At 37.7% G+C, this 20,076-nt stretch overlaps 1 protein-coding gene and 1 pseudogene across 1 annotated transcript; both read left to right on the top strand.

Moving 5' to 3' along the window:
* Window positions 1-4,870: 4,870 nt before the first annotated feature.
* On the top strand, window positions 4,871-6,043 carry LOC789802 (olfactory receptor 13C9-like; annotated as a pseudogene).
* Window positions 6,044-17,962: 11,919 nt separating this feature from the next.
* On the top strand, window positions 17,963-18,919 carry OR13C2C (olfactory receptor family 13 subfamily C member 2C). The gene has a single exon (NM_001389915.1). The coding sequence runs from the start codon at window positions 17,963-17,965 to the stop codon at window positions 18,917-18,919; it is 957 nt and encodes a 318-aa protein (NP_001376844.1).
* The last annotated feature ends 1,157 nt before the right edge of the window (window positions 18,920-20,076 follow it).

Below are 20,076 nucleotides of genomic sequence, written 5' to 3'. Positions count from 1 at the left end.
TGAGCTCCTTATTTCAAAATTCAGACCTAAATTTAAGAAAGTAGGGAAAACCACTAGGTCGTTCAGGTATGACCTAAATGAAAACCCTGAAGATTATTATACAGTGGAGGTGAAGAATAGATTTAAGGCATTATATCTGGTAGACAGAGTGTGTATGTAATGCATTTAGAAGCATTCCTATGAATAAAGCTAGTGGAGGTGATGGAATTTCAGCTGAGCTATTTCAAATCCTAAAGAATGATGCTGTTAAAGTGTTACATTCAAAATGCCAGCAAATTTGGAGAACTCAGAAAAACTGGAAAAGTTCAGTTTTCATTCCAATTCCAAAGAAGGGCAATACCAAAGAATGTTCAAACTACCATACAATTGTGCTCATTTTACATGTTAATAAGGTTGTGCTCAAAATCCTTCAAGCTAGGTTTCAACAGCATGTGAACCAAGAACTTCCAGATGTACAAGCTGTGTTTAGAAATGGCTGAGGAACAAGAGATCAAATTGCCAACATTCAATGGGTCATAGAGAAAGCAAGGGAATTTCAGAAAAACATCTTGTGCTTCATTGACTACATGAAAGCCTTTGACTGTGTGAATCACAACAAACTGGGAAATTCTGGAAGAGGTGGGAATACCAACCCACATTACCTGCCCCTGAGAAACCTGTATGTAGGTCAAGAAGCAACAGTTAGAACCAGACATGGAACAAAGGACTTGTTCAAAGTTGGGAAAGGAGAACAACAAGGCTGTATATTGTAACTGTGCATATTTAAATTTTATGCAGAGTACATCATGTGAAATGCTGGGCTGGGTGAATCACAAGCTGGAATTAAAATTGCCAGGAGGAATCTTATCAACCTCAGATATGCAGATAATACCAATCTAATGGCAGAAAATGAAGAACTAAAGAGCCTCTTTCGGAGAAGGCAATGGCACCCCACTCCAGTACTATTGCCTGGAAAATCCCATGGATGGAGGAGCCTGGTGGGCTGCAGTCCATAGGGTCGCTAAGAGTCGGACACAACTGAGTGACTTCACTTTCAATTTTCAGTGCCATGCATTGGAAAAGGAAATGGCAACCCATCACTGTTCTTGCCTGGAGAATCCCAGGGACAGGGGAGCCCGGTGGGCTGCCATCTATGGGGTCTCACAGAGTCGGACACGACTGAAGTGACTTAGCATCAGCAGCAAGCAAAGAGCCTCTTTATGAGGATCAAAGTGGAGTGAAAAAAAACTGGCTTAAAACTCAACATTCAAAAAATGAAGCTCATGGCATCTGGTTTCATCACTTCATGGCAAATAGAAGGGTAAAAAGTAGAAGCTGTGATAGATTTTCTATTCTTGGGCTCCAAAACTATAGTTTTTCATGACTATAGTCATGAAATTTAAAAAATGCTTGCTCCTGGAAAGGAAAGCCATGACAAGCTAGACAGTGTATTAAAATCACTTGGTCAACAAAAATCATATAGTCAAAGCTGTGATTTTTCCAGTAGTCATGTATAGATGTCAGAGTAGGACCATAAAGGTTGAGTGTTGAAGAACTGATGCCTTCAAATTGTGGTGCTTTAGAAGACTCTTGCTAGTCAAGGCTATGGTTTTTTCAGTGGTCATGTATGGATGTGAGAGTTGGACTGTGAAGAAAGCTGAGCACCGAAGAATTGATGTCTTTGAACTGTGGTGTTGGAGAAGACTCTTGAGAGTCCCTTGGACTGCAAGGAGATCCAACCAGTCCATTCTGAAGGAGATCAACCTTGGGATTTCTTGGGAAGGAATGATGCTAAAGCTGAAACTCCAGTACTTTGACCACCTCATACGAAGAGTTGTCTCATTGGAAAAGACTCTGATTCTGGGAGGGATTGGGGGCAGGAGGAGAAGGGGACGACAGAGGATGAGATGGCTGGATGGCATCACTGACTCAATGGACGTGAGTCTGAGTGAACTCCGGGAGTTGGTGACGGACAGGGAGGCCTGGCGTGGTGCGATTCATGGGGTCGCAAAGAGTCGAACATGACTGAGCGACTGAACTGAACTGAGAAGACTCTTGAGAGCTCCTTAGACTGCAAGGAGATCAAACCCTAAAAGAAGTGTCAACCCTGAATATTCATTGGAAAGACTGATATTGATGCTGAAGCTCCAGTACTTTGGCCACCTAATTCAAAAAGCCAACTCATTGGAAAAAACTCTGATGCTTGGAAATATTGAGGGCAGGAGGAGAAAAGGGGTCAGAGGATGGATGATTGGATGGCATCACCAACTAATTGGAAATGAATCTGAGCAAACTTTTGAGATACTAAAGGACAGGTGGGCCTGGTGTGCTGCAGTTCATGGGGTCGCCAAGAGTCAGGCACTGCTTAGCAACTGAACAACAGCAAGCACATAAAAATGATTAGTAGCTGTTTGCATAGTTCCAAAAGTGTTAATTAAAGGCTAAATGCACCAATTACTTGAGTAAGGAGAAATGGTCTATATGTTAAGTGCCTGTGTGTTTGGTAAATGAATTAGAGCAGTTTCAGTGGATTCTGTGACCATGAACAATATTACTGGAAATGTATATGTGTGTGTCTGTGTGTGTTGAGGGAGAGAGGTGCTATTTCTGAGGAAACTTTAAAAGGAAGGGCCTGAGGCTTTAATGAAGCAAGGTATTTGGATACAGGGCACATTGTTTGTGCTCTCTGGGTGGTGGCAGTGGATGTCTCCCTGACAAATCACTTCAAGTGAGATCTGTCAAAGAATAGACCTGTTGGAAGATGTGTCTTTTTGGTCACAGTCTTTCTGTGTGTCCCCTTCCACTGGACTTAAGTGCAAGTGAAGTCACTCAGTTGTGCCTGACTCTTTGTGACCCCTTGGACAGTAGCCTGCACCACTCTCCTCCATGAAAATCCATGGGATTTTCAAGGCAAGAGTACTGGAGTGGGTTGCCATTTCGTTTTCCAGGAATCTTCCCAACCCAGGGATCGAACCCAGGTCTCTCACATTGTAGACAGACACTTTACCATCTGAGCCACCAGGGTAGTTCCACTGGACTTAAGCAGAAGCCAATTAAAATGGCACTTAAAGGTGTTTGCAATACAAGTCACAGACTTACAGATAGTATAAGAAAGAAAGAAAGTGAAGTCGCTCAGTCGTGTCCGACTCTTTGCGACCCCATGGACTGTAACCTGCCAGGCTCCTCCATCCATGGGATTCTCCAGGCAAGAGTACTGGAGTGGGTTGCCATTTCCTTCTCCAGGGGATCTTCCCAACCCAGGGATCTAACCCGGGTCTCTGGCATTGTAGGCAGACTCTTTACCATCTGAGCCACCAGGGAAAATATACAGACAGTATATTCAAGTCATATATCTGATAACATTTCATACTCAGACTAGATAAAGAATTCTCAAGCTGCAATGATAGTAAATAACCCAATTAAAAATGAGCATAACACATGAATGATGCTTTACTAAAGAGAACACAAGGGTGGCAAAACCCCAAAACAATAGTCATTAAGGAAATGTCTATGATATTATATCCCCACATACCTAACAGAATGGGTAAAATATATATAGTGACAATACCAATTGTTGATCAGGGTGGGAAGCAACTAGAACTTAAATTTGTCAAAACTGAAAAATGATAGCAACCACTCTAGAAAGCTGTTTGACAGTGTCTTATAAAATTAAATATTCATGTCGTATATCATCTAGTATGCTATCCCTTGATTTTTGCCCTAAAAAATGGCAACTTGTGTTGACACAAAAATCTGAGCATAAAAGTCTATAACAGCCTATTCATAACTACCCCAAACTGGAAAGAACTCAAATGTCTTTCAACAGGTAAATAGATAAACTGTATCAATACAATATCAGTCAATATCAATACAATGGAGTACTACTCACTTATAACAACTTTGAAGAATCTCAAAGGATTTATAATAAGTGAAAGAAGCCAGACAACAATGACTCATATGATTCCTTATATATGGCATTCTGCAAAAGGTTAAACTATAGGGATCAAAAACATATACATCTCCACCAGGATTTATGAATAGATGAAATGAGTGATTATTAACCCCCTAAAACAAGGGGGTTTTAGGGTGAGAGAAGAGTTCTATGTCTTGATCACCATGATAGTTACATGAATCTGTATATGTGTTAGAACTCAAAGAACTATAAGCTGAGAGAGACAAAATTTTTCTGCATATTTTACTGCCTGATAATTTAAAATAAAATTTTAAAAGTCACTCTATATCTCACCAAGAAAGGTATTTGTATTGTAAGAAGACTTTAGATTACTGGGCTTCATATGAATCGCAACTGTTTTTCTTTTTTTTTGGCAATTAGGCAGTCAGTAGCCACTAGTTGGGTTTACTGCTAACCATTCTGTCATCAGATTGACACACATCTTTCAGTGTTTCAGTATTCAGTGGGTTACTGTTGATCCTCCTGACCCGGGAGCTAGGCTGCCTAACTCTTAGATAATTATGGGCTACAAGCAGGCTTGAATTTGAGCCCAGGTTTTGCTACACATCAGTTATATGACTTTAGACTTAAACTGTCTTAGTTTTACTTAGATAAGATCCTTATCTTTAAAGTGATATATATTGTGAAGTTTAAATGAGGTAATGCATGGAAGAAAACCTCATACACAGTTGCCGGTTCACAAAGAGTGATTTGTACAATAGCTTCTCCCTCATATTTCTCTTCTTGTATTATTCTTGTATTATTTACTTCTTTATTCCCTTACACCTCTCTTCTTCCCCTTCCTTATTTTCTTTCTTCCCTCTTTTCACTGGGTTCAGGAAAATTTCTGTATTTGTTCATTGATGAACTTACTATAGTAAATAAACTATTACTAAAAAAAAATTATTTGACTACTTCCAGGTAAAAGAGAGATGTAAAATGGTGTGGGAAAACAAAACCATTCTGGTAGAATTTTTCCTGAAGCGGCTTTCTGGTTATCCAAGGTTTGAGCTACTCTTTTTGTGCTAATCTTAATAATGCATGTGGTTATCCTTCTGGGAAATGGCACCTTATTCTCATCAGCATCTTAGACTCCCATCTTCACACCCCTATGTACTTCTTCCTGGGGAACCTCTCTTTTTTGGACATCTGCTACTCCACCACTTCCATTCCTCTCATGGTGGTGAGCTTCCTCTCAGAAAGAAAAGACCATCTCCTTCTCTAGCTGTGCTGTGCAGATGTTCTTTGGCTTGGCCATGGGGATAACAGAGTGTGTGCTCCTGGGCATGATGTCCTTTGACAGATATATGTCTATCTGTAACCCTCTGAGATAATTCTGTTATCATGAGCAAGGGTTCCTATGTGCCCATGGCAGCTGGCTCCTGGTTTGCAGGGGTTATCAACTCTGCCGCACGAATTGCATTTGTAGTACAGTTGCCCTTTTCCAGGAATAATGTCATCAATCATTTCTCCTGTGAAATTTTGGCTGTCATGAAACTGGCTTGTGCTGACATCTCAGGCAATGCATTCATCATGTTTGTGGCTCTGGAATTGTTCACATTGATACCCCTTCTCTTGATTGTCATCTTACTCATTAATCATTTCCAGCATTTTGAAGATCCACACTTCTGAGGGGAGAAGCAAAGCCTTCTCTACCTGCTCTGCTCATCTGACTGTGGTTATAGTATTCTTCAGAAGCATGCTCTTCATGTACATGAAGCCCAAGTCTAAAGAGACACTCAATTCAGATGAAACGGATGCTACTGACAACTTATAACTGTGTTCTATGGAGTGATGACTCTCAGGATGAGTCCTTTAATCTACAGTTTCAGAAACAAGGATGTGAAGGAAGCAGTAACACGTCTATTTAATAGAAGTTTCTTCAACAAGTGAATGGAAGAAGCATAGGATTGGAAACATGTTGGACAGTGTTGAAACTTGAGAATTATGTAGTGTTTTGGTTATCTTGACTTCTTTTTGTGTTTTTTGTATTTTATTTTATGTTTTAACTTTTTTATATTTAAAAAAATCAATAATGGCATATAGCATTTCAAAGTTATTTCATGCTGTTTATAAAGAATTTGAAAGATGCAGGACAGTAGAATGAGAAGAAAAGAGATCATGTATTGCTCTAAAACTTTATGAAAAATATGCTATATTCATTGCATTGTGTGTTATATGCCCTTTTATGTTCACATTTTATGCAATATTATTTTATAGGCATTACTTCATTAAATCTTTCAAAATAAATAATTGTCTTTGTTGGGGAAAAAAATCTAAACAGAAATCTCCCAAAACACCGTACCCACATTTCAGTTGTAGTTTCCCACTAATCTACAAAGAGTCCGAAACCAGTAAATGCTATTTTCTTGTTCAGTATTTACAATATTTTTTTCTATGGAATTTAATGATATTGAACATTTGCAACTATAGAGGGAGTGGGTAAATGGGGCTTTTGGGTGAGCCCTATGCAATCAATCAGGATGCCTTTTGTTTTTCCTTAAAATTGTTTTCAGCTTACATGATAGTATTATCATAAAGAACATTTTGCAAAATTAAAACATAGTTTGAAATTCAGTCTGCTGATCCAAGTTAAAACGTGGACAAATGTTGAGTTAGATGGGAGGTCATATCAGTGTGATTTAGAAGACCAGATTCTTTGTTATCCTGAGGATCTTAATTACTTTTCTAAATCTTAGAATATCCAAGCTCTTGGTTTTAGTATATATCTGCCTTTATGTCTTATCTCTGTTACTAACTAGCATAGTGATCTTTGGAAGCAGAGGATTGGGAGATGTCAGAAGAAGATAACATTATCTTGATTTTCCTTGGCTTTCTCTTCAAATTTTCACTCTATCAAAAGAGAACACTTCTAATTTACAGTCTAAGATGAATGATAGGTTTGTTCAAGAATGAGGAACATCCTAGGAAATTCATTTGGTTGGACACATTTTATATTGATAAATCTGTAAATTCATAGGATGTTGAGCATAACATTTTTTATATAGACAAATAAGAAAAAATGTTTGTGGAATTTGAGGTATATTTATTTTATTATTCCAAGTTTATTTTTTAATTTTAGTAGGAGTATTAAACAGTCATGAACTATATTCCATTACCTCTAGCTTCGTAAACAACATTTTCGAGTGCATCGCTGGCGAGGCATCGCACCTGGCACATTACAACAAGTGTTCAACTATCACATCCAGGGAGATCCAGACCGCCGTGCGCTTGCTGCTACCTGGGGAGCTGGCCAAGCACGCCATGTCCGAGGGCACTAAGGCTGTCACCAAGTATACCAGCTCCAAGTAAATATAATATGCCTTGCCGCTGTTAAGGGAGAAGGCAATGGCACCCCACTCCAGTATTCTTGCCTGGGAAATCCCATGGACGGAAGGCCTTTTGGGCTGTAGTCCATGGTGCCACTAAGAGTCGGACATGACTGAGTGACTTCACTTTCACTTCCATAATAATCATTCACAGATTACATCTGATGGCAAAAGTTGAGACCATTGATGTATCAGATTCATACAGTGACAAAATAAGTTATGAGAACCTATTACTTCCCATACACCAGCTCATAGAACTCCACCCACCCCAACTAAGAGTTCCAAGTAGGTGGAAAACGTCTAAACTTAGGCATGTTATGTTTGACCCATAGGATATCCCTTATAGTAATTTTGTCTTTTCTAAGAACTTGAGTCCAGCTGCTTCCAGAAACCCTCTGAGATGACTGATCTAGGTCCCAATCTTTTAACAATTTATGAATTTCCTCTAGAAAATTTATTAAAGCAAATAGAAATTTTAATGTGCGTATTTCTCCTCAGAGTAGGACACCAGAAGGGTTTCCCCTTCAAAGGGTTGTGGAATCAAGATGTGGAGGAAAGAAAGGCAAGTCACTTGTTTTGATGTAGCCATGTATCAAGTTTTCTTGGCAAATACACTATCATTATGTTAAATACACTATCATAATACTGATATACTTGTTTAATACTTGAGCCTGTAAAGGGTTCTTCATTCAGAAAATTTATTATGAAAGTCTTCTATATTTTACTAATTTTTCTTAGGATTTGTGATTTGGAAAAAAAAGTTTTTTAGAAGGAATGATAACACCCCCACACTATCATATAATAATAAAATTAAATGAAATAATTTCATTCTGGTTAAGTCATCCAGAGTGTATACTGTAATTTGTAACTAAGCCATGATTGACACATGGCAAATGAGGCCCTCTTTGCTTCGGTTTGTTTGGTTTCATCCATCTTCCCCTAACCCCCATCTGCCCCTTTATTTAGGTTTCTTTGATGCAGAGTTTTTCTTTCCCTGGATTCATCATGCCATGTCTTGTCTTTCACTCTTGATGTTATTAGTTCTGTTTCTTGAAATTTTCTTCCCATATTCCTTCTTTCTCAAGTTTTTACTCACAAATTAAGGATCAGTTCATCTATTACCTCTCTTGGAAATTACTTCTTGATTCTGAATTGCCTTCATTTATTGGAGAAGGCAATGGCACCCCACTCTAGCACTCTTGCCTGGAAAATCCCATGGACGGAGGAACCTGGTGGGCTGCAGTCCTTGGGGTCGCTAAGAGTTGGACATGACTGAGTGACTTCACTTTCACTTTTCACTTCCATGAATTGAAGAAGGAAATGGCAACCCACTCCACTGTTCTTGCCTGGAGAATCCCAGGGACGGGGGAGTCTGGTGGGCTGCTGTCTATGGGGTCTCACAGAGTCAGACATGACTGAAGCGACTTAGCAGCAGCAGCAGCAACAACAGCATACCTCAATAGCACACCAAGTCATCATTTTTTGTTGCAGCTTTAGGTAAGTGTAAGTTTCCTAATGGGAGGGACTGGCAATGGGAAAAACTGGGTCTTGACCTGATGAGCAGGGCCTTACTCAATAAAACTTTAATCCAATTATTTGCTGATGAGTGGCATTGCATTCCCTCTCTGGTAGTTATTAGGCCTAAGGCCAACTTCAAGGCCAGATTCCCTGGAGATTCCTGAGATGGGAACTTGAGTTCTAATTTCTGGAGCTGAACTTCATGAACAGAACATGCAAACACTCACAGTTGCATGCAAGTGAATAGGATTTATTTTAAAAGAGAATAAAATACAAAGCTCTCAGCACAGTCAGTTCAGTTCAGTTGCTCAGTCATGTCCAACTCTTTGCAAACCCATAGAATGCAGCATGTTGGGCTTCCCTGTCCATCACCAAGTCTTGGAGCTTGTTCAAACTCATGTCCTTTGAGTCAGTGATGCCATCCAACCATCTCATCCTCTGCCGTCCCCTTCTCCTCCTGCCCTCAATCTTTCCCAGCACCAGGGTCTTTTCCAAGGAATCAGTTCTTTACATCAGGTGGTCAAAGTATTGGAGTTTCACTTTCAGCATCAGTCCTTCCAATGAATATTCATGACTGATTTGCTTTAGGATTGACTATGGCTTGATCTCCTTGCATAGACAGCATAAACACTGAGAGGGGTAAATAATCCCCCAGAAAGACAGGACTTACTGGCACTGATCTGTGCATTTTTGGTTGGCTCCTGTCCTTAAAATCTGTCATTTCTAACCAATCAGTTTAAAGATCACATTTTAACTTAACATCTTTATGGCCCTTGGATAGCAAGAAGATCAAACCAATCTATCTTAAAGGAAATCAGTCCTGAATATTCATTGAAAGGATGGATGCTGAAGCTGAAGCTCCAATACTTTGGCTACCTGATGCGAAGAACTGACTCATTAGAAAATACCCTGATGCTAGGAAAGATTGAAAGCAGTAGGAGAAGGGGATGACAGAGAATGAGATGGTTGGATGGCATCACCAACTCAATGGAGTTTGAGCAAACTCCAGGAGTTGATGATGGACAGGGAAGCCTGGCATACTGCAGTCCACGCAAAGAGTCACTACTGAGCAACTGAACTGAATGGTTTATATTGATCCTTAGATTAAGTTGCCACCCTTTATTGTGCCCCCTGGCCATTTAAAAGTAGACCAGATGTAAGGGCCAAAGATGAATGGATCACCAGTTGTTTTTCCCTCAAGCTTATGGAACAGGTGTTAATTACTGACCTTTCCTGGATCTGAGTGCTGATAATTTATCAGAAAAAGGACACGTTTCATGAATTCGGGACAAAAGGTATAGTTTTAGGTTAATGGGGCGAGATGTTTATTGAAAACAGGACCGAAGTCTCAGAGTCCTACCCTGACTACCTAGTAATTTCTCCCTCATTCCCAGTCCCTTTGTTGGATCCTCAGGAGGGGAAGCCTGACGTGGGTTTCAGAACTTTCACAACAGTAGGAGAACTTATTGGGTATTATTGTTCTCCAGTTTGTGGGTCACCCGCCTGGCAGTATGGGATTTGATTTTATCATGCTGCTACCATCTCGCTGCAGCTTTGTCTTTGTGCAGCTTCTTCTTGTCTTTGGATGTGGTGTATCTTTTTGGTGGGTTCCAGAGTCCTCCTCTGATGGTTGTTGAACAACTAGTCTAATGTTGGGGTTCTCTCAGGAGGAGATAAGTGCATGTCCTTCTATTCTGCCATCTTGAACCAGAAGTCTCAATTTATTTTCATCTTTGTTCTTTACATCTCTGTGTGTGTATTGCCTAAGGATATACTTTCTTTCCTTGCCTTACTTTCTCTTCCTTCCTTTTTTCTTTCTTTATTTTTTTAAAAAATTTTCTTTTACAGTATGTCTCAGTTTTAGAAATTTATATATATTTATTCAAAAAGTCAGCATTTATATAAGCTAAATATATAAAGTGAATGTCTATAAAATCTATAGTTTCTAAAAAAATCTATAAAGAAATTGTGTACTGTAAATAACCATTTATACTTCAAAAATTGTGTAGGTGTGTTTGTGTGTTAATATGAGTATGTGTGTAAGAGAGACAGGGGAGGGATAGACAGAGATAGAGAGAGAGAGACAGAGAGAGAATTCAACTGGGGAAACTTTGATAACATTGCACAAGACTCCTCCTGATTCTGTGTGAAGCAGAGTAATAGGCTTCCTGTAATTAGGTCTTCAGGGCTTTATTTCTGGAGTCTCATAAGTTTTATACATATTTCATCTATGAAGCAATTGAAAATTTTGCACAGAGGTTTAGAAACATCCTTTAGAACATTTAAATTGTGTCCCAAAGCCTGAAGCATGTTCTTTAGGTATTTGTGGGTCTCCACAATGGGGTCGTATTTCAGCCTGGGCTTCAGGGGCAAGTTGTCCTATTCCTAAAATTTATTACTGAATATTAATTTTCTTTCTATTTTGAACTAGAGGAATCTAACAATTCTTTATTTGAACTAGAGGAATTTATCCTAGTTATCATACCTGCAACCTGCATACTTCTATAGATGTCAACAAATGAGTGAATTTCTATGGCAAATGATTACTCATCAGTAGCTGCCTCTTTAGAGGTTCATGAAATGAGGAGTCATGAAAATTGGCTACATGTAAAAAAAGAAAGATAAAAATATTTATTGTTGCTCCAACCTAGAAAGAGAGTCAGAACCTGGTTTGAAGGTAAGTTATTGTAAAGACAAGAACCAAATCTTATCAACTACAAGCAAGAGTTAGACTGATGGGTTAAATGTGTCAAGTTTGAAATTAAGATGTTTTTCTCACTGAAGAGAGACTAAATATTGGAAATGGAATTTAAGGGTCTAGTCACTGAGAGCTAATAGGGAGAAATAAAGACTTTTGAGATCACAAGAGCAGTTTAACATGCAAAGGCATTGAGCAAGGAACAGAATGGAATTTCAGTAGTTATGAATTCCTTTGTGTCAGTGTGTAGCTTTTTAGAGTAGCACACAATATTTGAACACTCTGTTATCATTTTAGCTAATTAAGCTTCACTACACAGTAGAGAGGGAACTCTGTGTTCTGTAGCATGAAATTCATAACAAACAAGTCTTTCCTGGTCCCCTAGCAGCAACTCTGCTTCATTTGGCTCAATCAACTGAGAGCAGGATGAACTATATGGCACATACTGTGCTAGGGACGCTTTGTGCAGAGAAAACATGTGAGGAGGAAAACTATGACCAATTTGCCTTAAAGAAACCTCATATCTGAAACAGATGATTTACCAAAGCAGTGAATAGCCAGAAAGAGACCTGGTTGAGCATTATCCTAGTGTGTTTGCATACACTATTGGTGACTATTTTTAATATTTGTTTTTCTATTATTAGGTTATAACTGTAAAAATGAGTGACTTTTCTATTTATTTTTTTATGTTATAGGCTTGCTAAAAATGTTAACACAGTCTCAGTAAAAAAAAAAAAAAATCAGCTATCTTTTTAAGACAAGGAACATACTAATGCCTCCCTAAAATCCTTTTTTTTTTATGGAGTGAATTGAAACTTATGAGTGATTTTTCCTACTTGCCACTCAATTTGTTGACATCCAAAGGATCAGTTGTGATCAAGGACTGGAGTGTTATATACTGTGATAAAGTGTATTAGGATTTGATGGTAAGATGAACATAATACCATTTGCCAGAACACTGTGTGTGACGTGATTAAACTTTTTTCGGCTGTATATACCTGGCCATGGAAAAGACAATGACTGGTTCAAAGATGTAAAAAGACTCTAACAAAAGGAAGAACCGTGATAGAGTGGCATAAAGGAAACTACCAATAGTGGAAACCATTCCTGTGGTAATTGTATAATATATACTATCTCATTTAATCTTATCAACAAATATATGGTACAGGTGCTGTCTTTATCTTCATGCTATAGCTGGGGAAGGTGATGATCAGAAATATGCCCAGGCCACCCTGCTTAGTAAAGGGCAGAGATACCATTTAAACTAAGCCTACCTCCAAGGCCTGTGTTCCTAACAATATTATAGAATAAGTTTGGTAGAATATCATGTAGCATGTAGGCAGCTCATGGAACAAGGGTTTTTGTAGAGATGATTTTTATAGGTGTAGGTGTAACCTGCATTACTCAATGAACTTCACGTGTATCTACTGCCCTTTGGGGTTTCAAGTAGTTTACACAGTAACCCAGAAAACCTGAAAAATTCTAACAAAATGCAAATTTTATGAAAAGCTACAAAATATTAAGAGCTGGGAACAGGAGATTAGTTTAGAATGGAGAAATGAAGTTGAGTTTGCAGTGATGCTGAAGTGACTAATTATGTCTGGAAATTGGGAAGGTAGACCTGAGATTCAGAGCAAAGTACCTTTTAAAGAGAGGTGAACAAACAATTCTGAAGAGGGACGGCTCTTTGGACTTGTGGATGAAACAAGAATAATAGCTAACATTTATTAAGCTGTAATTTTGTTCCAGGAGTCTTACTAGCTCCTAAAGATAGTGGCACATTTAATGGAAAGGAAATGACTGGGGTAGAAGTATAGATTCTAAACCAGATCAGAGGATAGCTTGCAGTTTGATGGAGGGACAGGAGATCCATATGGGCCTGAAAATCCTAATGATACTACTGGAAATATCTTGAATATTAAACTATGACCATATTTAAAGGACTTGTTAGTCTTTGGCAATTCCCATTTAAGATGTGCTACTGAATAAGAACAGTTTTTAACTGTATGTAGTTGTGTCCCATGGCAATGGATGGTTTGATGTAGTGTGTCATCAGAAAAGTGAAAGGAGAAAGGTTATACATCTCAAAGACAAGAACTCTTTAGCTTAAATGTAATTTATTTTATGGTAGGTATTATAGTCACAAGGATCAAAATGTTTAAAAGGTACTGAACAACATACAGTAAACAGCCTCCCTTCCATTTCTGTTAATGAACTATTCATTTCCTTTCTTAGAGATACCAAGGTATTCCTGTTTATTTTTCTATAGGTATTCTACATAGGAGCAAAAAAATGTTGGTATGTGTGTGTGTGCACATGTGTGTGTGTGTGTACAGACACATATAGTGACTCAGACGGTAAAGAGTCTGCCTGCAGTGCAGGAGACCCGGGTTCAATCCCTGGGTTAAGAAAGTGCCCTGGAGAAGGGAATGACAACCCACTCCAGTATTCTTGTCTGGAAAATCCCATGGACAGAGGAGTCTGCAGGCCCCATTCCATGGGGTCACAAAGAGTCAGACACAACCACGCTACTAAAACACACACGTGTGTTCATGTGCATGCGTGTGTATGTACACACACATTTATGATTCTGTTTAACACTGCCAATTTGTCCTCCACAGAGGATGCACCAATTTATGTGTTCACTGAGAATGTATAAGAATGCCTGTCTCCCTACCTTTAGAAGGCAAGGTCATTAGAAATGAAACCATGGCTCATCCCTGTAAGACATCAGTGCAGTGCTACCTAGAGGATAAGTGAGTGATATTAGGAAAATTCTCTGAGCAGAAGTTCCTTACTAATTTGGTCACTAAGTTTCTTAAACATTCCTTTCAATATATATATATATATGTGTGTATATTTTATATATATATAAACATATAAAGTACCAAATAGAGTAACAACATGTCAATTAGCAATAATAGCCTCAATTCATGTATCCATTTGTGTGTTTCTAGCTAATATATATTTTGATCTTCAAATTAATCTAAATTTGATTCTCCTAATTTATCTTGGTAGCATCTTGGAATTGTGGGGTATGCTTGTAGTTCTATCCTCATTTGGTGTTTGAGGGATAATTTAGGAGATTAGGAGCATTCTAGTTGAAAAAGTTCATTTGGATTTATCTGTAAGCTGGTGCAGAAAAACCTGAATGAACTTTTTGGCCAACGCAATAGTTACTTTTTACAAACAAATGTTTGCTCTGTATGTCAGATTGTGAAAGTAAAGAAAGAAGGTAACTCACCACTTATGGAACGGAAGAAAGGAACAAAGTGTTCAAGTTAAGGCAAACAATTGGTGAATGACAATTTAATCAGCCAGCAGAAATAAGAAAGTGGGAAATATAAGTAATGCAAAACAAGTATGTAATAAAAATAAAGTATATGGAAGGAAAGAAATGAAGTACATTTATAATTGTATTCTAAAGTGAATGGAGTCAATATGCTCATAAAAAACAATGACTGTTAAAAGAATTAACAACTTACATCCGCATATATGTTACACACACTTAGTGATCAGATATTTTTATACAATTATTATTATATTAGTTTATTTTATTATAATAAAAAATGTGACCTGTAAGTCTAAAGTTATATATTTTTGGCAGCAAGTTACTTGATCCAAGTTGAAAATGTCAACAAAAAATATGAATTCTCTTTGGGGGAGATATTATGATTTATATATATACACATAATACATGTATACACATAATCAGGGCATTTATTGAATGCGCTATTCAAATCTTTGAGATAATTTTTCTGCTAGCTATATTTAATCAATTCTATATAAATATTTATAATCAAGTTTTATTTGTGTATCTAGGATTATTTTTATATGCTTAGTTTCTGTGTTGTTTAATGTACACCTGTTTATGGCTGATAACCTTCTTCATAAATTGTGAATGTTATAATTAATTGACCTATTTTTATCACATTTTGTACTTCCCTGGGTCAGGAAGATCCCCTGGAGTAGGAAATGGCAACCCACTCCCATATTCTTGCCTAGAAAATCCCATGGACAGAGGAGCCTGGCAGTGCATAGGGTCGCAAAGGACTGGCCACGACTGAGTACACACAACAAAGAGAGCTAAAGTTGGGCTTCCCAGGTGGCACTGGTGTAAAGATCCTGCCTGCCAAGCACAGGAGATGTAAGAGATGCAGGTTCAATCCCTGGGCCAGAAAGATCCCCTGGAGTAGGAAATAGCAACCCACTCCAGTATTCTTGCCTGGATATCAATATCATAAACATAGAATTTAAGTTTAAAATACAAAATGTGATAAAAATTAATTGTAACATTCACAATGTATGAAGTTTATCAGCCATAAATAGGTATACACTAAACAACACAGAACTAAGCTTATAAAAATAATTCTAGATATACAAGTAAAACTTGATTCAGTTCAGTTCAGTTCAGTAACTCAGTTATGTCAGACTCTTTGCTACCCAATGGACTGCAGCATGCCAGGATTTCCTATCCATCACCAACTCCCGGAGCTTGCTCAAACTCATGTCCATCAAATCAGTGAAATCATCCAACCATCATTATATAGAGTTAATTAAATATAGATAACAGAAAATAATCTCAAGGATTTGAATAGGGCATTTAATAAACCTGATTATGTGTATACATGTATTGTTGTGTGTGTATATACATACATATAAATAATATATCTCCCCAAAGAGAATTCATATTTTTTGTTGACATTTACAACATGGATCAAGTAAGTGGAACCCCAAAATATATACCTTTAGAATTACAGGTCACATTTTTCATCATAATAAAATGAATTAGATATAATAAAATGGAATAAAAGTATCTGATCACTAGGTATGCATATCTAGATAACACTTGGATTAAAGACAGAAGGAGAAAAAAAATATCTGGAAACCAGTAACAAGAACATTTCATATAGAAATCTACAAAGCGTTTTAAATGACTCAGAGCTAGGAAGAGGATAAAGATAAAATATTAAGAAATAGTTTTTCTTATTTCATGAAATTATAAAATACCAAATAAGCCTAAAGAAATTTACAAACACAAAAACCTACATTAATGAAACAAAGTGGAAAGGACAAATCTCTTCAAAAGTATTAAAACTTTTTTTTGGAGAAAACTTGTAATAGGGGAAAACCTCTTGTGAAACACATGAAAAGAGAAATCAATTAAGAATAGTAGTGAAAAAGTAGATAGAACTACTCATAAGGGGAGACTACAGAATTATGAAGAATTATACACTAATAGGTATAGTTTTGTCACAGAAATGAATAATTTCATTCAAAATATAAAGAATTAAAGTGTTCTCAAATCACCATTTTGAACTCTTCTTTCTGACTAATCCCCTATTTTGGTCTGATATTTCTTTTGAAATATTAGTATTGTCTATTAGATTATAAGATATTCTAGACCGTGAGTCAAGTTTCTGCAAAATGGGCAATTAAGTTTGAACTCCACAGCCATACGGCTTGAATTCAAGTTCTGGCTCAACCACTTATTTAGCTATGACCTTGACCTTGACCTTAAGCAAATTACTCATTTTCTCCCTTTTTATAATGAAAATGACAATGCTATTAATAGCAATAATTGCCTAATAAGGTTGCTTCTCAGACTAAATTAGGTAATGTATAAATAAAATAATTAGTAGTCATTTGGTCCTTTACTGTATTCATTTATTCAACAAATATTTCTGAACCTCTTATCTCTGTGTCTGTTATATTGTAGATACTGGTATTGTAGAAGTAAATAAGAAAAAGTCCCTGACTTAATGAATTTTTCATGCTAATGGACAAGACAGATAATAATTATAGCAGTATAGCATGGAAAAGTGACAAGATCATTAATCTATTGTGTGTGGGGTTGTTGTTGTTTAGTCACTAAGTTATGTCCAACTCTTTGTGACCCCATGGACTGTAGCCCACCAGGCTCTTCTGTCCATGCGATTTTCAGGCGAGAACATTGGAGTGAGTGGCCCTTTCCTTCTCCAGTGGTGCTTTGTAGCCAATAAAAACAGTTTACTTTTCAGTTACACATAATGCAATACTCGTATTTGTTTTAAACCTTGGTTAACTTGTGGTGACAAATATGACCAAAAGCTCAGGCTTCAGCAAGGAAGACTTGGATTTGAATCTTACCTCTGCTCTAAATTTACCTTTAATTGAGTTTACTCAATGTTTTTGCTTTGATTTATTTATTGTAAAATGTGGATGATGATACCTCTCTCCCAGAACCTTGATGAGATTCAATAAATTGCATGGCATATTGCTTGTAGCTTGAAAATATGTTCATTTCTCTTCCCTTCCCCTCTCTATTCTATTTGGTCCACTTTATTTCTTTTCTTCCTTCTTTGGTCTATTCCTTTTTATATTTTCTTTTCTTCCTATGAGTATATGGTACTTCTACACTGGTACATAGTTGAATATAATCATACTAGAATACATATTTCATCTTAACATATTCTAATATATTACAGGTGAAAAAGAAACCATACGATGGAATGGGAAAACCAAACCATTCTGGTGGAATTTTTTCTGAAGGGGCTTTCTGGTTATCCAAGGCTTGAGCTACTCTTTTTTGTGGTAGTCTTAATAATGTATGTGGTCATCCTTCTGGGGAATGGTACCCTTATTCTCATCAGCATCTTAGACTCCCACCTTCACACCCCTATGTACTTCTTCCTGGGGAACCTCTCCTTCCTGGACATCTGCTACACCACTGTCTTCATTCCCTCCGTGCTGGTGAGCTTCCTCTCAGTAAAAAAGACCATCTCCTTCTCTGGCTGTGCTATGCAGATGTTCCTTGGCTTGGCCATGGGGACAACAGAGTGTGTGCTCCTGGGCATGATGGCCTTTGACCGGTATGTGGCTATTTGCAACCCTCTGAGATATTCTGTCATCATGAGCAAGGGTTCCTATGTGCCCATGGCAGCTGGCTCCTGGATCGTAGGAATTGTCAACTCTACAGTACAAACTGGGTGTGTAGTACAATTGCCCTTCTGCAGGAATAATGTCATCAATCATTTCGCCTGTGAAATTCTGGCTGTCATGAAATTGGCCTGTGCTGATATCTCAGGTAACGAGTTCATCATGCTTGTGGCCACAACCTTATTCACAATGACACCATTATTGTTAATCATTATCTCTTACACATTAATTATTATCAGCATCCTCAGAATTCGCTCTTCTGAGGGGAGAAGCAAAGTCTTCTCTACCTGCTCAGCCCACTTGACTGTGGTGATAATATTCTACGGAACCATTCTCTTCATGTACATGAAGCCCAAGTCTAAAGAGACACTTAATTCAGATGACATGGATACTACTGACAAACTTGTATCTTTTTTCTATGGAGTGATGACTCCTATGATTAATCCTTTAATCTATAGTCTCAGGAACAAGGATGTGAAGGAAGCAGTAAAACATTTACTGAGAAGAAAAAATTTTAATAAGTAAATGGAAAAGGGACAGGTAACTTTTATAATCACAATGTAGCAATCAATTTTGTTGGTTAGTCGCTGAGTCTTCTCCAACTTTTTTGCAACCCAGTGGACTGTAGCCCACCAGGCTCCTCTGTCTATGGGATTTCCTAGGCAAGAATATGAATGGGTTGCCATTTTCTTCTCCAGGGGATCTCCCTGATCCAGGGATCAAACCCTCATCTCCTGCATTGCAGACGGATTCTTTACCACTGAGCAACCTAGGAAGCCCCTCATATCCAACTGCTGCTGCTGCTACTGCTGCTAAGTCGCTTCAGTCGTGTCCGACTCCGTGTGACCCCATAATCGGTAGCCCACCAGGCTCCCCCATCCCTGGGATTCTCCAGGCAAGAACACTGGAGTGGGTTGCCATTTCCTTCTCCAGGAGGCATTAATTATTCTTTTCTACTTTCAACATATCTGCTTTGGCAGTTTTCTTTTAAAATATATATACCTTCTGATACATGGGATCTAACTGCTTTGGTCTTACAACCAAATACCTGATATTTAAAGCTGTAAATATAAATAACTTCTGAGTCAAATTACCCACTGATAAAAATAGAGCTATATCTTTTTCTCTGTTCCATTGGCTCTCTATCCATGAAGTATTCAATGTATTGCCAATCCAAGAAGAATCTGTTATTAAGAAATGTCAATCTATCTTTTAGGTGGTTTTTACATTTGATTTTTATCTGGGGTTTATATTTCTTTCCTCTGTTTGTAACCTTCAATCTTTAAAAAAATAACCTCTGTCATTTTATTTCTTTTTATTTAAAATATTTATTTATTTGGCTCTGTTGGATCTTAGTTGCAGCATGTGGGATATTGCAGCACATGAACTTTCTAGTTATGGCATGTGGACTCCAGAGCTCACGGTCTCAATAGTTGTAGCACTTAGGCTTACTGGGCTTGGTTGTCCCAGGTATGTGGGATTTTAGTTCTCCAATCAGAGATCGAACCCATGTCCCTTTCACTGCAAGTCAGGTTCCCAACTATTGTACCATAAAGGAAGTCCTTATTTCTTCTTGATCTGAGTTGTACACTTCAGATTTTCATCTTAGACTTTAATGTTTATTTTAATATTACATCTCTTCTCTCTGTAACTGTTATCATATTAGCCTCTGAATTTTAAAT

Source organism: Bos taurus, chromosome 8 (assembly GCF_002263795.3).
Source record: "Bos taurus isolate L1 Dominette 01449 registration number 42190680 breed Hereford chromosome 8, ARS-UCD2.0, whole genome shotgun sequence".
NCBI lineage: Eukaryota > Metazoa > Chordata > Mammalia > Artiodactyla > Bovidae > Bos > Bos taurus.
The sequence above is the reverse complement of the archived record's forward strand: the minus strand, read 5'-3'. Positions and strand labels throughout refer to the sequence as shown.

Coding starts and splice junctions, on each gene's coding strand:
- OR13C2C (NM_001389915.1), top strand. CDS start 17,963: ATGGAATGGGAAAACCAAACCATTCTGGTGGAATTTTTTCTGAAGGGG.